This window comes from Limanda limanda, chromosome 17 (assembly GCF_963576545.1).
Source record: "Limanda limanda chromosome 17, fLimLim1.1, whole genome shotgun sequence".
NCBI lineage: Eukaryota > Metazoa > Chordata > Actinopteri > Pleuronectiformes > Pleuronectidae > Limanda > Limanda limanda.
Window position 1 is genome coordinate 7,118,627 of NC_083652.1, and position 26,496 is coordinate 7,145,122.

Here is a 26,496-nt window from a genome sequence, read left to right on the forward strand (position 1 = left end):
GTTGTAAATCTGCAGTGTCTTTAATCAAAGATAAATAACAGAAATTTGTGCTTCCAGAAACAACATACAGAATTATTAAATGCTTAAAAAGGCATTACATTCACCTCATGGTTGGAACTGTGACTTCATCTCTGCAAAGGACACCCTTGATTGACATTTACCATTCACAGAACCCTCAGCAGTGTTAAATATCACGGTCCAGTACAGTATCTGGTCCTTTGTGAAACCACGTGACCACGCCATGAAGACATCCGACACATTAGAGCTGAACGGTGCAGTAACAGAAAAAAGAAACCGGGGGGAAACCGAGCAAAGCAGCCATGATCGACCAGCTAAGTGTGAATGTTTCTCTGCTTGACTGTGTTGTAGAAACGCTCTCGAGTACAAATGTCCCACCCAACAAGAACTGCTGAGTCAAAATGTCAGAACATGAAACATGAGATGAAAATTGTTATTCTTTCTAATACAGCCGTGAACCTCCATCGTTCACAGTTGTGGTTATGCCTTTTGATATTTTTTCAACACTCATTAAAAACAACAGGGAGTTTTTTACACTCATAGTTACGTATGGCTCTTAATGTTACTAACACATCTCTAATATTATGAAAATAATTTCAGTACAAGATAAATGATTGTTTTCTATATTCTAATTGTGCAACTCTTTAACAAAGTGAAAGCAGATAACTCTTCACACGTGAAACACATGAGTCCTTGTCATTTCCCCTCTCTTCAAGGAAACCTCGGCCTCCGATCCAGTTGTTTGCCTGATTTTTGTGTATGATCCTGCGCTTACTCTCATTTCGTGTTTCATAAAATTCCCGGCCCAGCTGGGCAGGAATTATCTTTTCATTCACGATTGAAGAGATGCTAGAGCACAAAACCCCAGCAGCCTGTTAGTCCCTAAGAAACAGGAGGCCCTCCGAAACCTCATTGAAGGGGGGAGCCGAAGTTTCCCACGCTATTCAGCAGCATCTGAAGAGGACAGAGAAGATTTTAAGGAAGGTAGAAGGAAGCAACCATCTGGGGAACATGTGGCCATCCAGTCCAAGGGACCAGGCTTTTTTGCTGGTGGTGATGTTGGAGTTCTAGCTGCCTGGCAAAACAGGGTCAGAGACGTGCCTCTGGATCTCCTGCATCTGGGTGGAGGTCTCCAGGTGCTCGGGGAGGGAAGGGAAGCGCTGGCTGCCACATAACAGTCCAGGAGGCTTGTCGATCCCTGACAGTTGAGGAGTGGAGAGGTCCATGGTGGGCAGGTGTGGTGGGTCCGCCTCCGGTGACATTGACATGGTGTCATCAGAGGCCACAGTGAGATGGATCCCACTCGACAGGGAGTCCTTGGATTTGTGCTTATAGTCAGAGTCTGGACTCTAGAAAGACAAAAATGGATAAATTCAGACAGGACTAGGTGCAGTACATCAATAACCTGATGAACCCCCCCTCCAGCCTTTGTGTTTCATAAAGAAACTGGATGAGAAAATTGCGGCTATTATGGCCTGGTTGTCATAAAGGTTTAATCATCAAACTTTCCAAAGTGGTGAATACCGCCAACTCAATCAAACATCAAATCAGAAAAGAATGGTTTTCTTTCAAGTCATTTTTTGTTTTGACATGGTCATGTTTATGTAACAAAATACAATTGACAAGTAAAAATTATCATTCACAATATATTCAGTTTTTTATTTAAAAGGATTCCAGAAATGATTCTTTATGAAATTTAAAAAAATAAATAAAAAACATATCTGTCTTAGATACAAATGAGGCAACTTTTGTAACCTATTCCTACTTATAATTAATCATTGTTAACTAATGCGGATAATAATGGTGCATGTCTGTATTTCTAATAAACAGAAAAGTTCATATACTAATTGTAAAAAAAAGCAGAAGGAAAAGCTCCTCTGACATTGAAGTTATTCCTTGATCTGTAACTGTAAGACAAATTAACCATCGACAGTCAGAATTATTGTTATTATTGTTATTAAAATTGGCTGGATTGGACTGAACTTCCTGATATGTGTTCATATTTCTGTTTGATCTGCACAATTAATATGATTTATATTTACATAATTTAGATTTTCATAATGACACATTTTATGAAAGTTAAAATCAACAAGAAAGCCAACTTGTGTTAAAGACATGCGTGTAAACTCAGCACCTGCAGCAGTGAGGCAGTGCTGTCGATCTGCACCGGCTGGACCGGGGGGACAGTGTGAACTGTGGGCGGCCCTGTGCTGTACAGGGTGGTGGGGTGAGTTGGGTGAGGGCTGGGGGACACGGCGCTGTAGGCTGGAGGCACCGGGACCATCTGTCGCTGGAGGAGCTGCAGGATCACGTTGATATCTGCCGTCATACGCGTCTCCAGCCTGGCAGAGGTGAAGGGAGATGTGAAATGTGAGCCGAGGAAAGGATTTATCTTCACGACGAGAAAACACACTGTTTAAATTTGAGTTTCCATGCAGGATGGAGGGCGACATTACATTTGTACAGTGAGTAATCTGCCCTTTCAAAAGTGTCCACTAGGTTTCTCTGTTGCTCTCTCCACAGTGTCCCTCCCTGTCGTACATGTAAAAGCAAACAGGTGGTTTACAGGATGTGCATTTAAACAGCTTTGAAGATATTTTTTCTATATTTTTCTGCGTCACCTTTGACCTCTCTTATATTGTATCTCTCCTTTCTCCTCATGTTTCCTCCATTTCTCTCATACACATGCATGTCAGACAGTTCACATCACGTAAGCAACCAGCTGGGAAATGATACAGACACACAGCAGGGGGGGAGGGAGGAACAGCCAGAAGCAGACCCACCTAGAAGGTAAACACACTTCACTGATGGAATAAAATAGCCGAGCAGTGGCCAATGAAAACCATCAAAGGGGGTATAGCTCAGTGGTAGAGCATTTGACTGCAGATCAAGAGGTCCCTGGTTCAAATCCGGGTGCCCCCTCATACCTTTTGACCCCCGCCCAAAATATTGACTGACCGATTTAACTGTGATTGCAGCAGCTCCAGTCTGGATTCCAGCTCACTGGGCCGATCCTCAGCGCACGGCGGTGGGTGGCAACTGGCTCTGACTGCTGACGTCGGTCTCTGTCCTTCAGAGGGTTTGCGGCCCGGCCAGTAGCCATACAACCCTGAGATGCTGATTGGTGCTGCTGCTGTTGCTGCTGCTGCTGTACAGAAAGGGCAACCTGTCAGTCAGAATCCTTTTTATACTTCAGTATTTCTGGTAAACTTAGTTAGGTTTTGGACCAAATGCTTTACTGGATTTGATAGTCTGGACATCTTTCAAAGTAACAAGACTGTTTATTGTCTTCATTATTGCCTGCCTTTATGTCTGTAAGAAGTGGTTGGTGTCATTTTATTCCTGAGAATTTCAGCTTTCCAGTGATGTTTGACACAATGCTTCTATGAATGGATGTGGAGTTGACATGTAAAATGCACTAATGTACTCTCTTTACAAAACAATTGTAATTTGAAGGAATGAATGAATGATTCAAAGAGATAAAGGAAAGAAATTTAATTGTAATCATTTAAATGTCATCCCTGTATTAAAAAAGAGGGACTAAGATTTTAAATTAAAAAAATTGAATATATGAAAGTTTCTCTCAGTTCGTAAAACACACAAAGTCCCTAAAATATCTGGAGAAGGATGGAGCCGTCTGATGTTGCTATAGTGGAGAAAGACACAGTGATAGTGTGTTGGTAAAACCACGGCCTGTGGTGAGAATGTCAAGTGCTGAGATTGAACTGCGATTTGATAATGAATTTTCTACAATTAATTTGAAGCTCTTTTGAGCCTCCTGCAGTGTTTCAACACATGACTGTTCAAGGGATCGTATCTAGGTTGACTCTCTACCTGAGGGTGGTGGTCCTCCGCGGTCTACGGGGGGTCCCACCCCAGCAGAGAGTCCACTGTGAGGCAGGATGTTGACCACTGCTGGCGGACAGTCTCTGGTGTCACCTCTGGGGGGGTACAGCTCCCCTTTGCTGTGTCCCATGGGCTTCATCTCCTCATCACTAGACTGTGAACAGATACTGGTGCTGCTGCAGAGGTCATCCCAGTGGGCTCCTGCCATCGTGCTCTGGTGGTGGTTTGCCATTGGACAGGACTGATCGGGGTAAGAGTCCTCTCGGTCCATCCCGTCTGTACAGAGAGGGTCACGGGACAGCCGCACACAGAAAATACAGAGATCAGACATCCAACAGATGTGTTAACTCTCTTAAACTCGGACCCTCACTCACCTGGACGGTTTCGGCGCCGCAGGGAGCTTCTCCGATGCCTTGTCCGGCGGTAGCCACATTCAGAATCCCTGCTCGGAGTTGGCTGGTTTACTCTGTCTGCCTGAGACATATCAGCTTCAGTAATTCAAAAACACACAACACATCTCATCTCACAACATTTAAAAATAGGCCTTACAGAGACTTCAGTGAAATATGTTTAATGTGTAAAAATTAATTGCACCATTTAAAACTTTCTGTCATACACTTAGTCAGATAACTGGTTAAAACATTTTCCCAAAAGGCTTACAACACAGATAATATGAATTCAAATATAGCATTTAACACTGCCCTCTAGTGGAACTCACATCTCTCAGGTTGAAGGTGATCTCTAAGTTGTTCCAGAACACGTCAGCAAAGTCGGGATACATGTCCAGCACTTCCAGCAGGTCATCTCTCAGGATCTTGTGCAGGTCGCAGTAAGTCAAAGCTCTGACGTCAGCGCTGGACTTCCCTGGTCTGCAATAGAGACTGATGGGTTCACCAAAGATGTCGTTCTTTCCTGGACAAACCACAGAAGAAAATGAGAGGAACATTATGGGAAAGGGTGAACATTTGTTCATTGACATAGTCGGTCAGACACTGCTAAATTATTTTACTAACAAAAGAAAACACAGACCCTCAACAGCACCACAGCTCAGCGTGCATTAATAGTGCCCTCAAACACAGCTGAAATAAAAATGACCTATGCAGCCTGGATGTGAGTGCTGGCTCTATTGATGATCAATGTCACTGTGAAATGGAAGTGGAGCTGTGCCCAAACACCTCTGGCAACACAACAACTACAGAATTGTTGTGCAGTGTAAAGGGCAGAGGGAGATTGTTGGAGACAGATGAGAGGATGGAAGACAAATGTTAGTTTGACGTAATTGTAGTTTGAGTTATTTAGCAAAAATACAGCAGATTTGAGTGGTTTCAGATTCACAGATGAAAATGTTTACCCTTTTCTGCGTTTCATGATTTTTATGTACACTTATTGATTTTTATGTTATTTTGAAAGCTTACTTTAACTGAAATTACTAATGAAGATCAATATCACAGATTTACAAAGTAAGCATGGCCTCCGTCATGCCGTGTAGCTCACCCAGTATTGCCACCACCACGTCGTCCCTGAGGATCTCGATGGACCCTCTGGAAATGAAGTAGACGGCGGTGAGAATGTCCCCACTGTGGACCAGAGTGTCCGCCGGGGGAGCATGGGTGGTCTTGAATCGCATGGCCAAAGCGCGGAGGCAGCCCTTGTTGGCGCCGCGAAAGGCTTTGCAGTTCTGAAGCAGGCTGCGGTTCAGATGGAGGCAGATGTCCGCCTGCAGACACTCTGGGAAACCCTTTAGAACCTGCAAGGCCACAAAGGGCATCAGGTCAAATCCTTTTCCTTGATACATTTTATTGTGCACTTTCCTTTAGTGACCTAAAGATGAAGAATAAAACTGAAAAAGAAGGCGAGGGGTAATAGAAGGGGAGCAATCAGTCAGTTTGAATCAGGTAGGGCACAAAGGGCAGCTGCTCCAACTGATTATCTATTCTCACATTGAATTGACAGGCGCTAATGTTGATCTCTCACCTGCGTCATGCTCCAGTGCTGTTAGGAACCCGAGGAGCCATATGACGCACTACATAAAAACTGGGTCTCCAAATGAAGCAAGCTCAGTGGAAACACTCATTTCAATATTACAATGAAAGGAGGGTTATTTTGTCCAAAAGGATCTTGATCAGATAAAGACCAAAGCTATCCCCTTAACTGGGAGGAAGTCTGATAATGTATTTTCTTTTCAGAGTAGTATAATATGGAGAAGGGGGCACCCAGAATTGAACTAGGGACCTCTTGATCTGCAGTCAAATGCTCTACCACTGAGCTACACACCCTTACATTGAGAAAAGCCATGTATACAGATGTAAATTAATATTTTTGATAGTCTTGACTTCTATGGTCCAACAAAAAACGGTTTCAAGCCATTATCCACAACCACAAATAGAGATCTTTCCTCCTGACTGTGTATGATTTTCCTCATGACTTACAGCATTCATGTCGATGCCGTTGGTGTAGGACCAGGCGTGTTGGAAGTACTCCTCCAGCCTCTGTTTCAATCCTCCTGGGATCTGATGGAAACGTATGAACTCTTTCACCCGCAGCATCTGGGTGTGGTAGCGGGCCGTGCCCGAGTACAACCTCTGGATAATGGCTGACACGTTACCGAAGATACTGGCGTACATCAGAGCTGCACAGGACAGAGGAAAAAATGCTGCAAGTTCTCCTGGTGCAAATGATTTGTACAATGTGATCCTAATGTCCCTGGTTTGATTCAAGTGGGTGAAATTTGTTACTCGTAACATCCGCTGTCTTTTTAGCAATGTGTCTTGTCTATCTCTCTACAAAAGAATAAACGTATATGTATGCAATTCGAAAAAATAAAAAAATGGAAGAATGCGACAGCTAAATATGATTAATTATAAAAAAATAGTCAAATCTGTTATACTTTAGAATGATGAGTCAATTTGTCAACTTGTAAGAACAAATTGATGCTTATGTCAGCGTCATCATCACTGAACAATGCTGCATAAATATCTCTCAAATGTACCATATTATTTTGAATAACTTTGAATTCATCTATAATTTAGAAATGTATTTATAAACTGATTTAAATCCCTAATTAAAAAATGACACCTGTAAATATTGACCAAATCGATCGGATAAATACATATACATTTAGTAGTGTCACATGTTAATCATGGTTCACACACTTTTCAACCATATAAAATTATAGTTCTAAGAAAAACATGGGACATCAAAAATGTGAGAGATTGAATATTGCCATTAAACAATGGTCACTATTTGTTCTGTCTGGATCACGATAAAAAAATTTGCTATCAAAGTCTCTCACTCTGATTTTGTCCCTTTTACAGGAAAACATTCAAATTGAAATTCCCCTGCTTTAAAACTGAAGGTATTTTATTTGTTCTGAAACTTTTCACATGTCAGGTTTCCTCCCACTCTACTCACAGCCAATGAGCATGACACAGATGGAGAAGATCTTCTCCGGGTTGGTGTTGGGCGAGACGTTCCCAAAGCCCACACTGGTCAAGCTGCTGAAGGTGAAGTACAGAGCGGTGACATACTTGTCCTTGCTGGAGGGGCCTGAGGACGCGTCACTGTCGTTGTAGTTTTTGCCGATCTGGTCAGCCAGGTTGTCCAGCCAGCCGATCTTCATACCGCCGATGTGCAGAGAGCTGTGGCGCTCCACGTTGCCGATGGCGTACCAGATGCAGGCCAGCCAATGAGCGATGAGGGCAAAGGTGCACATGAGAAGGAACAGGACGGCGGCTCCATATTCAGAGTAACGGTCCAGCTTCCTGGCCACTCGCACCAACCTCAGCAGCCTGGCTGTCTTTAGTAAACCAATCAGAGTGGTGGTCTGGGGCTGGTGGAGAGAGTGTTGGCTTCATGTTAGCAACAGACAGTTAGCTTTCATACCCATGAATACAATTCTCAAACCCGTGACAGTAATATTTTGCTGCAGATGTGAATGTATGGTTCTTGGATACAGGAATTGATTAATCAAACAAGCATGGCACTCAGTAGAGCGCATTCCTCCACCGAGGCCCAGCAGTCCTAAATGCAACCAAGCTGCACAAATTACACTTAAAGACAAAAGTTCTCTAAATATGCCTGATTGAACTCTGGGAAATTGGTGAAAATGTCAACCTTGTTTTTTCAAGTTAAAACCATATTCATTTTGTTATGATTCACTAACAACATAAACCATTAGTCTAAAAGTGGATATAACACTCTTCCTACAGTACAATCACTAGTATGTTTGATTAGAATACTTAGATAGAGGTCACTGTGACCTTGACCTTTGATCTCCAATCACCAAAATCAAATCAGTTCACCTTTGAGTTTAAGTGAATGTTTGTTCCAAATTTGAAGACACTTAAGATGATCTTAAGATATCACGTTCACGAATAACATCGACATCTATGATTGTGTGAAAGCTGGTGCCCTAGTCTTTTTAACTTCATCAAACATCACTGGATGAAGCAGGGTTACTGTAACAGTGGAGCTTATGAAGAGCACAACAGTGATGCTGAAATACACTCTCCACTCTTCCTCACCTCCTCTGATCCAGAGCGGAATATGAGCAGATCGAAGGGAATGGCGGCCACGATGTCGATGAGGAACCAGCCCTTGAAGTAGTGCTGTGCAATGTGTCCTGGGTGGCTGACCACCTCGTCGTTGTGGTTGACGTAGGTGGTCCTGAAGTTGATGAGAATGTCCACGATGAACATGACGTCCACCACCAGGTCCACCACGTTGAGCGGGTTGCAGGTGTAGCCGCAGGTCCTCCTCCGCTGCTCCTCCACCTCGTTGAGAAGGAAAGCAGCCGAGTATGGTGTGAAGATTGCAGTGTAGATGACCAGCAGCAGGATGACCCAGTCCCATACCGCTTTGAATGGGCTGTAGTGCAGGATGGTCCATTTGTGGATGCGTGGGGCCTGGAGCTTGTACTCTGGCAGCACGTCAGCACCGAGAGACAACACCTGAGGACACAGGGAAGGGATGGAGAAGATGTTAGAAAGGTGTTCAGGGGAGGTGTATGCAATCTGTTCAGAGCTGAGGGTGGACTTCCAACCAGTGACAGCTGAGATTGGCTCCAACCCGCCTGGAAAAAACATTTAAAAGCTGTTAAAGTGATAATTGACCTTACAATTATCAGTATGATTTCAATAATATTAACTAAATATAGCTTTCATGGACAGGTTTAGGTCAGCTTTTTAGAGCAGATATAGGTTCCTAATTTCTCATTTCTGAGATAATGGAAGTGGCCTACACTAACTTTGTATTCATATATTTGTATATTAAAACAGACCACATGAAGGTTTATGTTGACCAACCCTGCCTAAGTTAGGGGGAAGCGAACAGAATTTTACACGGACATTGTTGTGTATATGCAATTTTTAAAGAAATACATGACTTCTTCCCATTTCATGCGAAGATTAAGCAAAGACCTGGGCTGAAACAAAACCAGGCAATTAAATAGAAGATGTCGTTCTCAGCAAAACACTTTACTTGAAGTGAGGAATCGGAAATCAATCTCAAGAATGATTCACAGATTTTTAAAAAGCTCAGGGAAAATGTGTATGAAAAAATTAGTGGCTGCTGCACACACTCCTTTATTAGTGCTTGTGCCTGCACACTGAGCTCTGTATGTCACAGCCTGTCAGACAGTAATTTGCAGCATCCTGCACCTTAAGGTAAGTAACCAACCTCCTGTCGCCATGACTCACCAAGTTTGGCAGGAGAAAATGTCACAGCTTTACCGACAACACGTCCACACTCAGGCAGTTGCTCAATATGCTAAATTGTTGGTGCAGAAAAAGCTACAGCAACAGTTCCTGTCTTTAATGAAGCAACACAAAAAAACACCAGTATGAAAATCCATCCAGTGTTGCTAAAATCAGACAGACCAAAACAAAACAGGAAGATATGAGGAACAAAAGCATCGAGGTCCGACTGACCGGTATGGCAGTGATAGCCTCTGTGTCCAGGTTCTCATCCTGGTGTGGAGCACAGCAGCAGAGGTGGAGGCTCCTCCAAACCCTCTGCCACCCCCTCCTCCCCTGCATCCCTCACACCAAACTCCACACACAGAACATATACCCTGTGCAGCTCTGAACTCTCTCCACAGTCACTCCACTGGGTCAAAGCTGCAGCCTCACCTGCCTCTGCCTTTCCACGTGATCCCTGTATTGTCTATAGACCACATGACCCCTCCTGCCAGTGCCCTGGTTAATTGTGGACCACAACAAGTGCAGGCATTGATTGCGCTGCATGCAGAGCAGCCGTTTTAGCTCATTCTTGTTAACTACAAGGTCATGTGGGGTTGTTTTAAATAGTCATTCCTGGTTTGAAAAAGAATGTGTTTTTCCTGATGCCTCACTGTTTGCAGTTGCCATCATGGTCACAGTCAGTGCAGTGTTGTACAAGGAAAAACTCACACAGGAATCATTAGCCTGAAATATATTCAGTTTCTTTTCACTTTCCCAGCTAGTAGGAAAACAGTGCCCAGAAATAGTCAGAGTAAATTGCTTCTTCAGGACAAAGTACACCATTAGAAAAGCTACTAAATGTGCACTTGGCCTTATTTGGTTAGAAGGGAAAAGAAGAGGTAGATCTTCACAAGGAATTACCCAGGCGGGTATAGTTTTCCATTATGACATGAAATGCCCTTTAATGGCTTTTTTTTATCGCCAGTATTTGAAAATGGGGTTAAGTCAAATATTCATTGAAAGACAAAAAGCTGTGACTCTCTTTTTGTGTATCAGTAAATGACCGCGGCAGCTGAACAGATGCGAGGAGACAACACAGTAAAGAGAATGTAAACACACAAATAGGCAGAGGCTCACTCATCCAAGAAATTCTGAGGTATTGATGTTTGTCCACAGCTCTGTTTCATAATGACCAGCAGGGTCACCACTCGTTGGCACGCAACGGCTCGGTGCTGCTGCTCTGACTCCATAATTATGAAAGGGAGAGTTCACCGTGCATTTTCAGACTAATTAGATACAACAGACAACAGAGATGTGAATTAAATATGCATAGAAACTATGAAAGTCAGTGTGAAATAGAAAACAAACATGATGCTTCTGGGTATTAGAGGTAAAAGGTAAAAAAAATCCTGAAAACACAGTCATGTTTAAGAATTCTGACAAAAACAACTATTTACGTTTTAAGTCAGTGAATCTTTCACGTTTTCTCCCTCAGTTCACACAGAACCTCACTTTAGTGAACATGGAATACAACTTTTAAGTAAGTGCATCCTCATCCTTCATCTTATTCCTCTCCAAACACACACACACCACCTATTTCGGGACCAAAACACCATGAGTAAAAATAAAGAAGGAGCGACTCTTGGGACAGGGGCCCATTAAAATGACGGTGACATGGATAAGGCTGACGTTGCTCACCTGTGGAGCTTCAGATAAGTATAAGCAGGGAGAGTGAGGAGGAGGATGAAGACAAGGAGGGTAAAAATGAAGAGGAAAGGGGGACAACAGAGAGGGAGAGAGTGTGAGAGAGAAGACAGTACGGCTGAAAAACTCACAGGCTGAAGTTTCTGCTTGAAGCTCATGCTGAGGCGCACTGCAGGGTAAACAAAGGGAGAAGACTACAAGACTATGAGAGACGGAGGAGTAAACCTCTGTCCATCCGTCTGTATCTCCCTCCCTCCCTTCCTCCCTCCCTACTGCTCCCTCACTCATCCTCCCTGCCTGTAGCCCAACCCTCTCTGCGGGACACTGTTTCAAAAAATGACCCGGTGGTTGTATGAATGACAGCATCCTACAATTGAAGTTACGCTGAAAGTCAAAGTAAAGTACGTCTTTGTACTGCAACCAAGTCTATATATTTTGCCACTTTTAAGTCATTAAGTATATCACATTAAATACATTAGTCAGACAACTTATTTTTGTATATTTGTCTCAAACACGGATTTTTTGTAACAATTGCACTTTTTTGTTAGAAACAGCTGCTTTTGAATAAGAACTTGTAGAAAAACACATTCACAATGCAGAAAATCACAGATCCGACAATATTCAAGCAAAGTCATCTCAGTCAATTCATACTAATATCCAGATTCTATTCCTGCTCCTGTTGTGTTATGAGCTAATTCAAAGCCAGGGGGCACCACATAAACACACTTCTGCTTTCCCCAAAACACAGGCACAGGCCCACAGGTTTGGTCGGCTAACCTTATTCTGAGTTTGCATTGACATTCATTGTAGGCAGCCTAACCAAACCTTATCCCTAACCTTAACCAATTCATGCCTAACCCTAAACTTAACCTAACCACAATTAATATCTTACCCACGACTTTAACCAGGACTTCAGAAATTAGTTCTACTGGTCCTGAGAAGGTCATGTTTAATGCTGGAAAATGTACACACGCACACGCACGCATACACACACACACACACACACACACACACACACACACACACACACACACACACACACACACACACACACACACACACACACAGCTTTTCTACAATTATCTGTCTTTTACGAGCTACAGTCTGGTCAATCCCATTGTGTGCTTCATGATACGCAGACAAATCAATATTCCCAAAGATCGATGACAACCTTCATTTCCCTTTTTGTAAGGTGCCAATCGAAATCCAATTACAAAGAAGGGATTACAAAGAATATTGTATAACTGAACAATACAAAAACAAGGTAACATATGTTTAAAGATTTGGTTTCAAGTAAATAAAATGGTAGAATGTTAGATCTGATAATTGATCTCCTTCACCCGCATGGCAGCAGCAATGATTGCCCTAACCTAAACCCTGACCTGCGGGTCAGGGACAGATATTTATCTGTGACCCCACCACCATGATACCACTGTGATACAGTAAAAAGGCGGCAGGGTGGTGGTGGTACGAGGCCGAATGTGGTTTGGAGAGTTGTAGCATGCCCGCTGCCCTCCACTTCCATTAGCTCCAGAGGCCAAGGTCACAGGCAGCACCAAGCCAATGAGTGCCGATCAATAGCCTCACGGCTGCCGCCCTTATTCACTCCCTTTCATAACTGCATCTCACCAGACAGCTTCAGCGACAGTCTGTGATCCCCAAACACCAACACAGTCTCCATATGCATCCTCACACATTCAGCAGAGCCTCCGCCTTCACTGTTCTGCCTAGTTACCACTTATACTGACATTGCATACATCACATACAAGTATTTTCAACACAGATTTTATTCCTGGTTTGTTTGAAAGTTAAAAGAAGTAGATCTGTGTACTATGTATGGACAAAAAAATACAATCAGCACAATAAAAACATTTTCATTTCCATGTTTCTGTTACTTCACTTGTATATTTAAGTGTCACTGTGGGGAGTATTTGCATAATTTGACCCTGAAAGGTGTTATTCTGAGTTTAAGACAAGCCCCCGCAGGATATCAAAATAGTCTTTCAGCTAATTGAGGTCCAATATGTAACTTACACATGTGTGACTGGCACTCAGTAAAGCGGTAAATATCCGCCAAGGCCCAAGACATTCATCTGTCTCGCAGTCTTCAGAAAGTGATACAAAAGTTCCTGGGTTCATGCCACATCCTATCACCAAGTTCCGTGGTAATACGTCAAGTAGATTTTGCGTAATCTTGCTCACTGTGATAACTCCACTTTACCTTCCAGCGGAAACAAACACTCACTTCTCATCCGATTCTGTACACAAAGTCACAAGTTTCAAGACAAAGAGTTAAGGGAAGTGTTCTGCCAGGCCTTTTCGGGAGGACCTTCTGTTAGCCATGTCACTTTCTCCAAGGCAACAGAAGCCATGTTGCCCCCACATTGTACACTGAGTCACAGCCGCCTGTCGATTCCGTTCTCCCTGCTGGTGTGAAGAAGTGAGATCTCACCACCAACACCAACACCATCGCAGTGGCCACATACGGTATCAGTGCTGTGTTAATAACAGGGAAACATAGGAGCCTTAGACTAATATTTGAAACTAGAAACGATTCAGAGAACTCATGTCTCCAAAAATGTCATATATCCATTGTTGAATTTAATTATAAAAACAATTCAATGGATTTGGGTCCAGAACTGAATCAAATACAAAATTTGTAGCACTTTTCCAGTATTATCGACCACTCAAATACTTTACAGAACAAGTCACATTCACACACACATTCATACAGCGCTTTTTCTATCATACCCTGTTCATACACTGTCAGCACAGCCATCAGGGGTCATATGTTGTTGGCTGGACCAAGGACACTGACTGGAGTGCAGACTGGAGGAGCTGAGCCGCTCTTCCTCCTGAGCCACAGCTGCTTTCAACAGATAATTTGTTGACAATATCCAATATACTGTCTAGACATATTAGGGGTTTGTATGATGATGAACTGGTCTTTGTGTTCTGTCTATTTAAATAAACCTGCTGGCAGACCCGATAGGGATGGCGTGATAATAATATTCACAGGGCTACAGTTACTGTGTACCTCACGAAAACAAAAATCTGGGAATATCCCAGGATAACACGTATTATAATAAAAAAATACAAACACATTTGGGAGTTAATGCCCTTGGATAACATGCTGAGTTTGTGGCGAATTTAATGACCTATAATTGTTTATTTTCTTGAAGCGGTAAATACAAGGTTCTGCTGCACAGCATTCAGACAATCTTTATCTCAACCTTTTTCTTATAAATGCTCTGGGAGTTCTTTGAGATATCCTGCGAAATAACAAACCAACAACCACAATAACAGATTTAATACGAGCAGAACCACCACCTCTTAGTCCAAGGTTGGTTGGAAAGGGAGTCAACTGATATGATTGGAAGTACTGCAGATATACATTTTTAATGTTATGCACTAAAGAAGCCCCTGACAGTGATTCACTACCATCTCTATCATGAAACAAACAACAGGCCATTGCATGGCATGTATGTTTGTATAACTGTATTAAGTAAATACATTTATTCAGTCTATAAGTTGTACATTATAACTGTATGTTTAATGCTGTTAAGATGATGTTTCCCACTTTTTCTCTGCAATTTCAGATGTTAACATTGTGGTTAGTATTCCACTGCATTAACCAAACACCTCCAGATAAAAATTGCTTGGTATATTGAGACTTTTCATTATATTTTTAGATTTCATGGAACGTATATTGGAAAAATCTCCGAAATGTCACCTTTCTAGGAAAATCAAAAGATTTACTGACATTTAACATCATCAAAAGTCTTTTTTGAGAATGATCTCATCATGCAGACGAAGTTCTTCAACTGAAAAATGTATGACTTCTATTCATCATTTCATTATCTCCGATGTTCCAACTCTGGAACTTTGTCACTTTTAATTTTAATATCTGAGTACATTTTACTATTGATGCTCATAAACGTATCCTCCAGTCAGGTTAATAAAACAGTGTGTTCTTGTTCCACTTTTATGTGCGAGATGACGGTGAGCCAAACCGTGGTGTGATGACAGGTGGCTGATGAGCTTGTGCATCTGCTGTGGTTGTCGCACCTCAGGTGAGAGCATTCGTTTACACTCTCACCTTCTGATTGCAAGTGTCTCTGAGCAGCTTCACTGAGATACACGCAAATACCATTTATAGATGATCTTTGTCTGAACTGTGTGTGTGTGTGTGTCTGTGTGTGTGTGAGTGTGTGTGTGTGTGTGTGTGTGTGTGTGTGTGTGTGTGTGTGTGTGTGTGTGTGTGTGTGTGTGTGTGTGTGTGTGCAGGGACATTAACTGGATGTGACAATGACAAGCTCAATACTAGCGAAGACCCTGAACGTATCAGACAGAATGACAGCAGTGAGAACATTGTATGACAGCAAGCAGACACAAAGCTCAAAGTTTGACACCGTGACTTGACACGACATCAACCTTTTAGAAAGTCTATAAACTGTCTTATCTTGAATGAGGCAAAAGATGAAAATAAAGGGGGTTCAGAAAGTTTTATCTGCCAATTGCCAAGAACGATTATCTGACATCCGAACAATGATGGTTATCAATATGATATCTTGGAATGGGGAAACCTTTTTGGTTAATAGTCTAGTAGCCTGTTAAGCAGCGGGTGAGATTCGCCTAAAATGCCTGTCTGAGGAGTACCGAAAGTAAATTGAAAGCTGTTCTTGAACCATTTGGAGTACATGCATGATGTTGGTCTCTTTTGAAAGTTACATTCTGAACTTTCCCCCCCAACAGTCAGAATCAGTCTAAGTGCTGCTGACATTGAGTAATAGCAGTTGGAACACAGTGAAGTAGAAGGTTTTTATTTCCGCCTCAATATTTTTTGGTAAACAGATGCCTGCAGATGACTCTAGCTGGGACTTATGAGCTGGAAAACACACTGGGACCCGAGCTTGAAGCCTTGAGTAGCCCAGGTTCAAATTTGATAACAATCCCACAGAAAATGAATATTTCACAGATTTTTTCCGAAGGGCATGTCTAGGCGTTTTCCACAAAGACCATTTGGAACTATGGTAACCAACTAGGCTAAAAAGGCTAATTTTACACTCAAAATCATACTTTTATATAAACGTGGCAAAACCAGTCATATGGTTTTAAATTTATACAAATAAACATCTTTCATGTTGTTTACATCTCGATGCTTGCTGCGCTGAGATAACGCAACAGCTGACTGTGGCTATTCTTTGATGTAATAGTGTGTTTTGGACTGATTATGTTACTGGATTGGATCGTCTGGACCTTTGGCAATGTACCAAGACTGTTTCTGTTGGAATGTTATAGATCTGTGGATTAATATGATGCTTCTTAGGTTAGTGACGTCGACTTTGTGAGTGTTTTTTTTTGTGTTAGAGTCTTGACTTAGACGTTAATTGTACCGGCTGTGGTGATCGGATCTTGAAATGGTTTACATCAGTCGAATCGGAATAATCTTAGCTTTCTAACGATATGTTGTATCAGTACCTAGCCGTACGAGGCAGTTCTGTAGATAACAATGTTTGAGGCTTATCTGTAAAACAGCCTGCCCTGCGGGATCATGCTGATCTTGTGGAATGAATTTATTGGATTCCTCCAATACATGGTGTTGGTGACATGACATGGTGTTTTACTGATTAACACTCTTTTAGATTATTTCATTCATCTGTAGTTATAGCATAGATTCGTCCCTGTCTGGATTTTTTCTGTCATACTAATATATGTCAAATTTCCTTTTACTTATAACCAGTATTGAAGAGTTTGTATGTTTTGTATTGTATTTTCACGGATTTGGTTTTCATGTATGTCCCAACTGGTTTCTAGCACAAGCCAACAATTCCTTTATGTATGTTTTTTTGTGTGAAGTAAATTAAAACTAAATTAAAATCTAAACTGAACTAAGGACAAGTGCCATTATTTCATTTCATTGGCAAAAAGTCTTGCAAATTTTATCTGGCACCAATTTCCTTTCTTCAATATGCAATCCAGTCTTGACGGTCATTCCTGAGCAGAAACATCCATTTTAAAGATTTAATCAAGCAAAAGAAAAAAATGTATATCAGTCCTCTTTCATTACCTGCCTCCAGTCATTTGGCAAAGCTCTCAGGAGTGTTCTTTTAGTTTTCAAAGATGATGTCAGGTATACTTGCATTTTTTAAATAAAAAAGGTGATTAGAAGTCAAGACTTACAGCCTGACGTGATAAAGCACTCGTATTACCTGTGTGACGTGAGTGACCTTCTCGGTGACGTTCTGGGTGCGGTCTTTCATCCTGCTGGGCGCGATGATTTCGATATCCGCGGGCGAAGAAGCTCTCATCCGATCTGAGCCGAAGGTGAGGGTCACCTGAGGGATGCGGCCGATGGTTCGGTGTCTTATCAAATCCGAGTCTGACGTGGAGTTCAGAGTGCTGGGCTTCAGATCTGCAGCAAAAAACAGCAGCGTCAGCGACTAGACCATGGTCGTTTGATGTGAAAAATGCCAGAAAAAACACAAATATGAGAATATTTATTTTTAATGTTTTACCTACTTACTAGGGGTATAGACAGACTGTGCCTCACAGAGACAGATGGACGTGATCTACAGTACAAATATGGTGAAAACGTGTCGGACAGGGTGAGCGTGTAGGGCGTGATTGGATTTCTGTATCCTGCATTAAAAATATCGTTTCTCACAAAATATTTCCCCTGAGAGAAGAAGGGCACAGATGTGCAATGATGTACAATTTTAACACAAATGGAATAATAATGAAAACCACACTCACACACACACACACACACACACACACCAGTATGTCCCTGCTGGATCACATAATTGCACATGCTCACATTGATGCTCTCTGTGTTATGAATGAAAAGAAAAGGTCTGAGATGTATGGTCAACAGTTAAAACAGTTAAGATTATTTCTGGGAATCATGATGGAAAATCTGGCATTTGCTGCTTTAAATGTTCTTTGCGTGTAGATAATTTACTCTACATCTGATATCATTGTACTAATGATATGTACTAATGTGTGAAAACCTCAACGTTTTCACACAAATTTTGTTTCATACAAAACACAAATAAACCAAGATACAATGATTTCAAAGGGTGATGTATGGGTTTCATTTCACGTTGTACAAAAATGAAGATCATCATTCTATGTTGACACTTGTTTGAAAAGCAAACAAACCTTTAGTCTAAATTAAGTGAACTATGTTCCCTAATAGGCCAATATGCAAGATTACGTGGTTTATAGAATTTTATTTTAGTCATAAATTTATTATAGAGGGGTAATTATACCTACATTTTATCAATTGTTGTTAAAATTCACATTATAGCGAGAATACCTCATACGGAGATCAAGGATCCCAGCCCTCGTGTTATATCATAGGTTGTGAAATGTTTTGATCATAATAAATACCAAGATAACAGAATCATGAAATTCATTATTCTATATAACTTAACAAGATTTGTTTATTTTATTAATTACAATTCTATTTTTAAGAAATAAAGATAAGAGATGAAAAATGATGGAACCAAACCATCTAAAACAGGAGGATGATGTAATGCTTGGTGTCACCTGAATGAATTGTTGTGTTCTATTCCAGTCAATATATTTTAGCTTCTTGGAGAAAAAAAATGCATGAATAATAACCTAATACTACTACAACTCCCAGTAAGACACTCCCAATGTCCCACTCAGATACTCACTGCTGTTGGTTCGAGGGTCTCCGGGTCGACTGCTCCACTCTGCCCTCATCCCTTCGATGTCGTCCAGTGATGAGGCGCGTCGGAGGCTGCGGACACTGTCCCTGGAGCAGCTCCGAGGGACGGTCCCCCGGGGGAAGGCCATGCCGGGGTCCAGGCGGTCCGTCAGCAGGGCGCAGTGTTGGGAGGAGGACTGGGCTTCAGGCGACGGAGGATCCAGGTCCTGTTCTATCAGAGCTTCTGTCTCAGACTGCATGCAGCTCTCCTTGGATGGGATACGGAACTCTTTCAAAGGAAACTCTTCACTGTCCGGCTGTCAAGCAGAGGAGCCAAAGTACTTGTAATTTAATTCATTTTGAACAGATGTATATACAGCGGCCTTGAGATGCAAAACACAACACTTCAGAAAATAAATCCACAAAACGTACCCCTAATGGAAATTAGCATTTAAAGCAACCGGGACTTTTTTAAATGTCAATGTATTTCCTTTTTTGTTGATTTATACATACATACTTATCTACATGAAAAACAATGTTGGCCTGCACCAGGATGGAACATCTTATCCCTGCCGCAGGATTTCAATATGTAAATATGCTCTGGTTTCATGTTTGAAAATTTAGGATTGAATTTAAAAAAACTTCCTCACAGAGTTTTTTGTCAGAATAATTTAAATACAGAATGTTATATGTAGTTCAGTTTTTTTGTACAGACGTCAGCAAAGTTTGAGGCAAACATACAAACTAGAATACTTAAGATCCTCGTGGGTGTTTCTATTGTATGTGTATTGCATACACCAACTCACCTGCAGGTAGTCCACTACGACCCCTTCAAACTGATCTTTGGAAAGTGATGCCTGTCGCATGGAACGCAGCACTGGCAGCCTCATCTTCAGCCGGCGATTCTGACCTGAGGGGGAAAGTCTGTCTTTTATTATGTTGATTATAATTATTTGGTTCTATTTGTCCATGTATCTGTAAAATGTTAACTTAACATTTATCAGTAAATGTCTGTTATTGTCCATGACCGGAAACTAAAACCATGGTTGAGTTAATAACTAGAAAGATCAGCACACATCACTATGACGACATGTGACACAGATCGATTAATGTAAATCACTGAGGCACAGTAAAAGAAGTGTTAATGTTTACAGTAAATCCATCCTTGGGTTACTCTCTGCCTGAGGCCCGATTTTTTGAGTGTTGGATCGATCAGCTCCTGGAAGTCGAGGATGAACATGATGACAAAGCCTTCCTCATTTTTCACAGGGACAATGTCCACCCGACAGGGTCTGCAGGTCCCTGTGAGGACAGAAAGAGATGCATTAGTAAGTCAGCAGGGGGGACCTAGAGTTGAACCAGGAACTGCTTGATCTGCAGTCAAATGCTCCACCGCTGAGCTACACCCCCAAAGCCTGAGCACCGTCATATTCTTTTCTAGGTCATGATTACAGGATAACACTACAGGAGGGAGAGTGAGATAGTGACAGAGAGAATCAAAGAGTACAAAGGCGGGACACTGACAGCTGAAACAGGCTAAATGAGTGACACTTCCGTCTGGTCTAACTTCAGGCTGTAATCAGTGGGATCTAAAAATAGAACGGGCAACGGGGGGATAGGGCAAGCACACACATGAGAACATACATCGACACATACTGAGGGCCTGCGTTCAGTGCTGTTCACATGTCCACTTTACATATAAAAATCAGCCAGTGAGAGACTCGTTCCTGAATCGTTGTTTCAACTTGTTCACAAATGCTTCAGATCTGAGCGCAGTAGGAAGCAGGAGCCAAAACAAATAGATTTTTGATGGATTTGAGACGGCATGCTGATCGCATTTCCATGACAACGGCTCTCCACAATGCACTCCTCATGCCCGAGTGGCCAAAGTAACGTGTGTGTGTGTGTGTGGTGTGTGTGTGTGTACGTATGCTGACATTAAAAGTGTTTGCGTGACTGTGATTGTTCGGAGCTTGGTGAGTTTGCGTCCCTCCATCAATGTGGGTGAAACACAGACCTCCACATAGATAAGACTGCAACTGGTGGCAGCATCAAAGATGAAGTCAGAGGGTAAAAACAAAATGAGGCTTTGAGAGGAGAGAACGCTCAGTTAAATGCCACAGTGTCTGTCTTGATGAATAATTCCTCTGTGTTTTCTCACTCTTAAATCACAGTTGTAATATGGTCAACTTTAAGTGGCTTTTTATAAACTCCAAGTTTATATCCAATATCTAGATCCTGGAGAGAAAAAATAAGATCGCTTTCTTATAAAAAAGGGATGATTAAAACGTAGTAAAAGCTGACCAAAAAAATCCAGTTAGGATTTAAAAAGCTTCCTGCATGTGCATGATGGATTGTCTCATTAGCTGGATTAATCATATTAAAGATAATTTACACTATGTTGAATGATTGTTATCTGAAACAATGTGCTGATCTAGTTCTAATTATGAGTAACTATGAGTGTTTTGATCATATTTTTGGAAAGAATAATAATCAAATTCAAGACATTGTCAGAGAGCTTGAAATAAAAAAAGACTGAAATGAGATCGTAACCCCACCCTTATCTCAACGTGCATTGAATTTCTGAATATAACTCCATTGCTTATTATAAAAATATAACTTTTAGATTTTATATAAAATTACTTGACCTTGCTCCAGCAGTTGATTAGATATATTAAACTGCAGATTTTCAACTGGCTCTGCATTGTTACAATACTGATAGCATCCGAATTAAACGATGTTTAATTTCCGACCGTGTTGCCTGGACTGACATAAACTCCATCTTTGTTTTGAAAAAGTCCGCCAGATAACGTCACTGGCGGTGGAATTTTCTATGTTTTCCCAGTCCTGTTGCACCAAATTAGTCCCCCTCCCCTCATCTACACCATGTGTTTTGCTTAACCTTAGATTTTAGCAAATTGAAGAGGCTTAGGATTCGTCCTGCCGGGGTTCTTGTCTGAAGATGGAGGGCAAACTAGTAAGCAAGCCGTAAATCAAATGTCCAATAATGACTTTGTGATGGTCAGAACTTTTCTACCCAGACATCTGATTTTGACTTCTTAATCAGCCTCCTCCTCCTCATGCTTCCCCTTCGCTCCCCTTACCTTCCTTGGCGTAGTACAGGATCTCCACCTTGTGCTCCTCAGAGCCGAGCAGAGCCTGTGCCAGCTGGGCCAGGGCGCTCTTCATGGTGCCGGGCCCCACCAGGAACTGGCAGGTGCAGGGCTGCTGCATGATCTCCGCCCTGGTGAAGCCAAACATCTGGCAGAAGCCTTCATTGCAGTAGATGATGCCACAGTTCTTCATCTGAGCATTGGCGATCAGAAACTTGCGATCTGAAGAGCGACACAAGCTCAGTGTCATAAATCTTAAATCATTAATTTAAAAAAAAAGTGAGCCATTTTCAAACTTGAAATATGTTAAATTGAATTGTTACATCTGGTTTGTTATTTCAATATATATATAAACAAATCAAGGTAAAGTTCAAGGTATTTTAGTGGAATTGTTTGATGTTGGCTGATCCATAGACATCAGTTTCATTAAAACTGGTCAAGTAAATACAAAATATATATTTTGCACATATCAGTAAATTGGAGGATGATTGTGCTTAAGCAAGTATTAAAAATGCCACAAATTGTGATCAAATGTGGCAGAAAACATTTTTTAATAATATTGATACTCATATTAATGCTCATGGCAGGCATGAGGCTGATGTGAGGAATAAAAGACTAATCTTACAGGACAACTCAAATTGGCTTCATTAAAAGGTGTTTAACATAAAAATATATAACTGTATAAAAGAAGGAAAAGGAGAATTAAGGTTTTGCTACTGTCTCACCAAACCATGCAACATAAATAGATGCATTACAAATTAAATGGCTTCATGAAATTAATTCATCACTTTATACAAAGTCGTCAGGATACAGGGCTACATTGTACCATGTACAGTAAGATTTCTTAAAGCAGATTTCAGAACCAAAATAAAAATAGCAAGGGGTTAACACACTTAGCTTAACAAAACTTTCTGTGGCTCTCAAATCAAGCTTTCAAATTAGCTTTTAATTTTAATTTTAATTTCTTTTTTTAAATTTACTTTTTTATTTATTCACTTTTGTTCTTTTTTGAACAGTCTTGTTTTTAATCTCTGTTTTGTAGCTCTACAAACTCTACAAGCTATTCTGTTCTGGCACAATAATATTTTACACTGCAAAACAACAACAACAACAAATTGGGTTTACGGGCTCACACAGGTTCCTGATCAAAGTGATACACAACCATCCTCACACTGTTCACCACTGAATAAAGGGAATACACAACGCGTTTGAAATGGTCTGCAGGGCTCAGTTTCTGATGAGCTCCAACGTTATATTGAACAACTCTTCCAACTCGGCTCTGACAATCAGCTAAAGTGGAACTAATGAAGTCCACCTTTCCATGTTGCTAATGCTATTAGCGTCACAATTTCTCCCAGTGGACAGTGGAGGAGCAGCTGGCCACTTTAATAAAAGAGCCCGTTTCGGATCACACCTGTTCTCACATAGCTTATTGTAATTTACAGCCTGGAGGATTTTAGCTGACAATTTTTAATTAAACTGGAATAGGCCACATGTTTGTTCCAGGGTTTAATTACTTGTCCATATTTTACTCTGCTCTACTGTACTGATATTGTTATTATCTATTATTTATTCGGAAAGGATGTTTCTGTTTTTCTGCATATTTATACTTCATATGTGTGTATATACTTAAAAGGAAATTGTTGTAACTCATTTACATCTGCCCCAAGTTTTACATAAGAGTTTCGGCCTGAAGGCATTTACTTGTCAATATTAATTCATAGTCATAGCGCTACCCACCGACAACAGTTTTTTTTCATATGTTCATATTAATTATTTTATTTACTTCTCTTAGTCTGTTGATCAAATGTGTCTCAATGTCTTGATGATGCTTTATTGTGAAATACCAAGGTTTGTGTCATATTCATAGCAAAAGGAAATACACCCACCAATTAAATTGGGGATCAGGCAACAGATCCAGGATTATAATTTATTTAAGATTGTGAAATAGGATGTTTTTAATATTTTCATTGATTTCTCAGAGAATAATTAATGGATCTTGATTAAGGAAATCCGACATGTTAAGGGGACTGACATTTATGAATGTGTGCAATTTGGTACAGCTCCAAATTAAAATATAAATGTGTTTTCATGAGGGGACAAACTGAATGCCATTCTAGTTTGTCATGATTACTTTTCCCTTTTGTAATAACAAACTGTTGGTGATACAAATTGGTTTGGGCTGGGAGCTCCGGAATACAATGGACTCTGATATGTCACCAACACATGACCTTGTCTTGTGGGTCAATCACCACTAATAATCATTTGTCCTGTGGGTTAAGATCAGCAGTGATGTTTTTCCCGGGCTGTCAGACCTTTGATGCTGAGTATCTCAGAGCTCCTTTCCACTAAAAACAGAAATTCAAAGCTCATATAGCATCTAGTTCCTGTTATTGATGATTGTAATGTACGTAACACTGGCAACAGCCACTGGGCCAAAAACACCGCTGTCTACCATGAGAGCGAATTAGGACAGTTTTGTTCGAAGGCCACTAATGGAGGAGTTCAATGAACTAAATGAAAAGTACATAAATAACCTCTGTGGCCTCTGACTGGCCCTTTTATTATCCTGTTGTGGAAGTGGTTTAAACAGCTCTCACGCACACAGACGAGAGGAGGGGACTCTTCTCTCTGGCCCTCGCTTGAAACTAAATGGGTGACTTTCTCTGGTGGAAAGCAGCATCCTGTCGAAAGTCATTATCTGGGGCTCACAGCAGAAACCCTGATCGTCACACTGTTGCTAAGCAGCACCACTGTGGCACATGCACTCACCTTGCCGTGCACGTGGCCACGCGTGCACTCTCACACATTTGGGGGCATACAGTAAAGGCATTACATCATGGATGTTTCACAAAGCATCACAGATCTAATCAGTCTGATTCAGATTGAGAGTTGTCATCCATCAACTATTTTTCCATGTTTGGTCAGAGCTACTCTGTGAGTGGTCCACAGCGAGATAAGTGAGCTTCAAGGGGGGAAATGTGCCTTAAAAGATAGAGTGAAAAACAGACGCTACACTGATTACACTCCAGCAGAATGGTGTGTAGCTTTATGCTGCAAAAAGAGATGTAACTGATGAATGAATTGTACAAAATCTGAGATCTAGTGCCTCAGAAATTGCAGAAGAAAGAGTAATTTTCCTTCCTAAGTGAGTCTGTCCCTCTTTGCAGTCTGTGGAACATGTGAGCTAATGGGACATAATGTCAGGCATCAGGTGAGGGTTCACAAACACACAGGCAGGTGTAATAACGCTCAAGCTCAAACATGAAAAGAGCAGCGGAGGTCGGTCAGCACCACTGATACAAATCAGATAATCCATCTCAGTGTATCACGCAAAGCCACCTGCAGCATTAAAAGAGACAATAAAACTAGACAAACATGCACCAAATACGAACCCATGCACGAATAAAATTACACTTTACCCATTTGTATTTATGCAAAAAATCTAAGGCTGTATTATATAGGGAACAATGATCATTGAATTAATTTGTATCAGTCAGAAGCCCTTTATTCTCCCTGATGACAACTATGAGCCTGAGAAACCCTGAAAACATTAATTATTTATTAATTGATAATGATTAATCCTCTTCGACACATGAGGAATACGAGTCTTACACATTGATCGGATGAATTTAAATAATTTAATATAATTCCATATTCAACATCATCAAAATACTGGATACAAGGATGTTTAAAACTATGAAAATATGCATGTTGTTTATGGTAAACCGTTATCTAAGTTGATGTGTGGGTGCTCTGTGTTCATCATGTCAACAACACATGGTCCTAACTTCACTCGGCCTCAGGGGCACTTACTTTGCTCGTCGAATTTCCTGATGATGGTGTCCAGGTAGGTGTTCTGGAGCGCAACATGACCGCGTCTCACAGGCATCGTGGTGCTGAGAGAAAATACTTCTCCGACTCATGAACCTCACCATTTAAAAAAACATAGTTCAAATATAGAAAAGAGATTTCAGGAGGTAACGAAAAATCTGTCTGTGTCCATCAGCAGGGCGAGAGTAAAAAGCGTTTTGTTCTTTCAGCTTCTCTCGGAGGCTGAAGGGGGGGAAGGAAGGAGTCGAGGACTGGTTGCCAGGGTGATGGCAGATGCAGGATGGTGCGCGATAATAACGTGAAGAAAAGTGGACTAGGAGGCAAAGAAAGCGACATGTAGCATCATGTCACCTTTAAAAAGAAAAAACAAAGTGGTTCCCGCGGCGTGAGATCCTCAGAAAACTGCTTTGGTTCAAAGGAGTTGCGAAAAATAATCTTGAGAGCGCAGCGTCTCTGGGTTCGTTTCACAAAGGTCCGTCAGGTTTGGACAATGAGGATGAAGACCGCGGAGGAAACGCTCCTGTCAGCTCGAGTCCCTGGATCCACTCGCCTTCCACCGCCCCCCCCCCCCCCCCCCGTTCCACCAGAGCGACAAGTCAGCCAGAGTAAGGAAGCAGAAACATAG

At 41.4% G+C, this 26,496-nt stretch overlaps 1 protein-coding gene and 2 non-coding genes across 3 annotated transcripts; 1 reads left to right on the plus strand and 2 right to left on the minus strand.

Annotated features, from left to right (window-relative positions):
- Position 1: 1 nt before the first annotated feature.
- kcnh6a (potassium voltage-gated channel, subfamily H (eag-related), member 6a) lies at positions 2-25,929 on the minus strand. The gene is made up of 16 exons (XM_061090015.1): positions 25,854-25,929; positions 22,029-22,259; positions 20,077-20,226; positions 19,731-19,852; positions 18,932-19,241; positions 17,459-17,661; positions 8,388-8,813; positions 7,276-7,693; positions 6,294-6,493; positions 5,359-5,611; positions 4,583-4,776; positions 4,239-4,338; positions 3,853-4,140; positions 2,977-3,166; positions 2,153-2,360; positions 2-1,367 (listed from the first exon to the last, which is right to left on the minus strand). The coding sequence occupies exons 1-16, from the start codon at positions 25,927-25,929 to the stop codon at positions 1,086-1,088; spliced, it is 3,651 nt and encodes a 1,216-aa protein (XP_060945998.1). The 3' UTR covers positions 2-1,085.
- On the plus strand, positions 2,869-2,940 carry trnac-gca (transfer RNA cysteine (anticodon GCA)). The gene has a single exon. It is a non-coding gene; the product is annotated as a tRNA-Cys (tRNA).
- trnac-gca (transfer RNA cysteine (anticodon GCA)) lies at positions 6,069-6,140 on the minus strand. Its single transcript has one exon. It is a non-coding gene; the product is annotated as a tRNA-Cys (tRNA).
- Positions 25,930-26,496: the final 567 nt, after the last annotated feature.

What these genes read in the sequence shown, in the direction of transcription:
- kcnh6a (XM_061090015.1), bottom strand. Translation starts at nt 25,929, where the DNA reads ATGCCTGTGAGACGCGGTCATGTTGCGCTCCAGAACACCTACCTGGAC. An exon ending in TCACCTTCAACCTGAGAGAT is followed by an intron (nt 4,339 to 4,582) that starts GTGAGTTCCACT and finishes GATATGTCTCAG; the next exon opens with GCAGACAGAGTAAACCAGCC. An exon ending in CGGAGGACCACCACCCTCAG is followed by an intron (nt 3,167 to 3,852) that starts GTAGAGAGTCAA and finishes CTTTCTGTACAG; the next exon opens with CAGCAGCAGCAACAGCAGCA.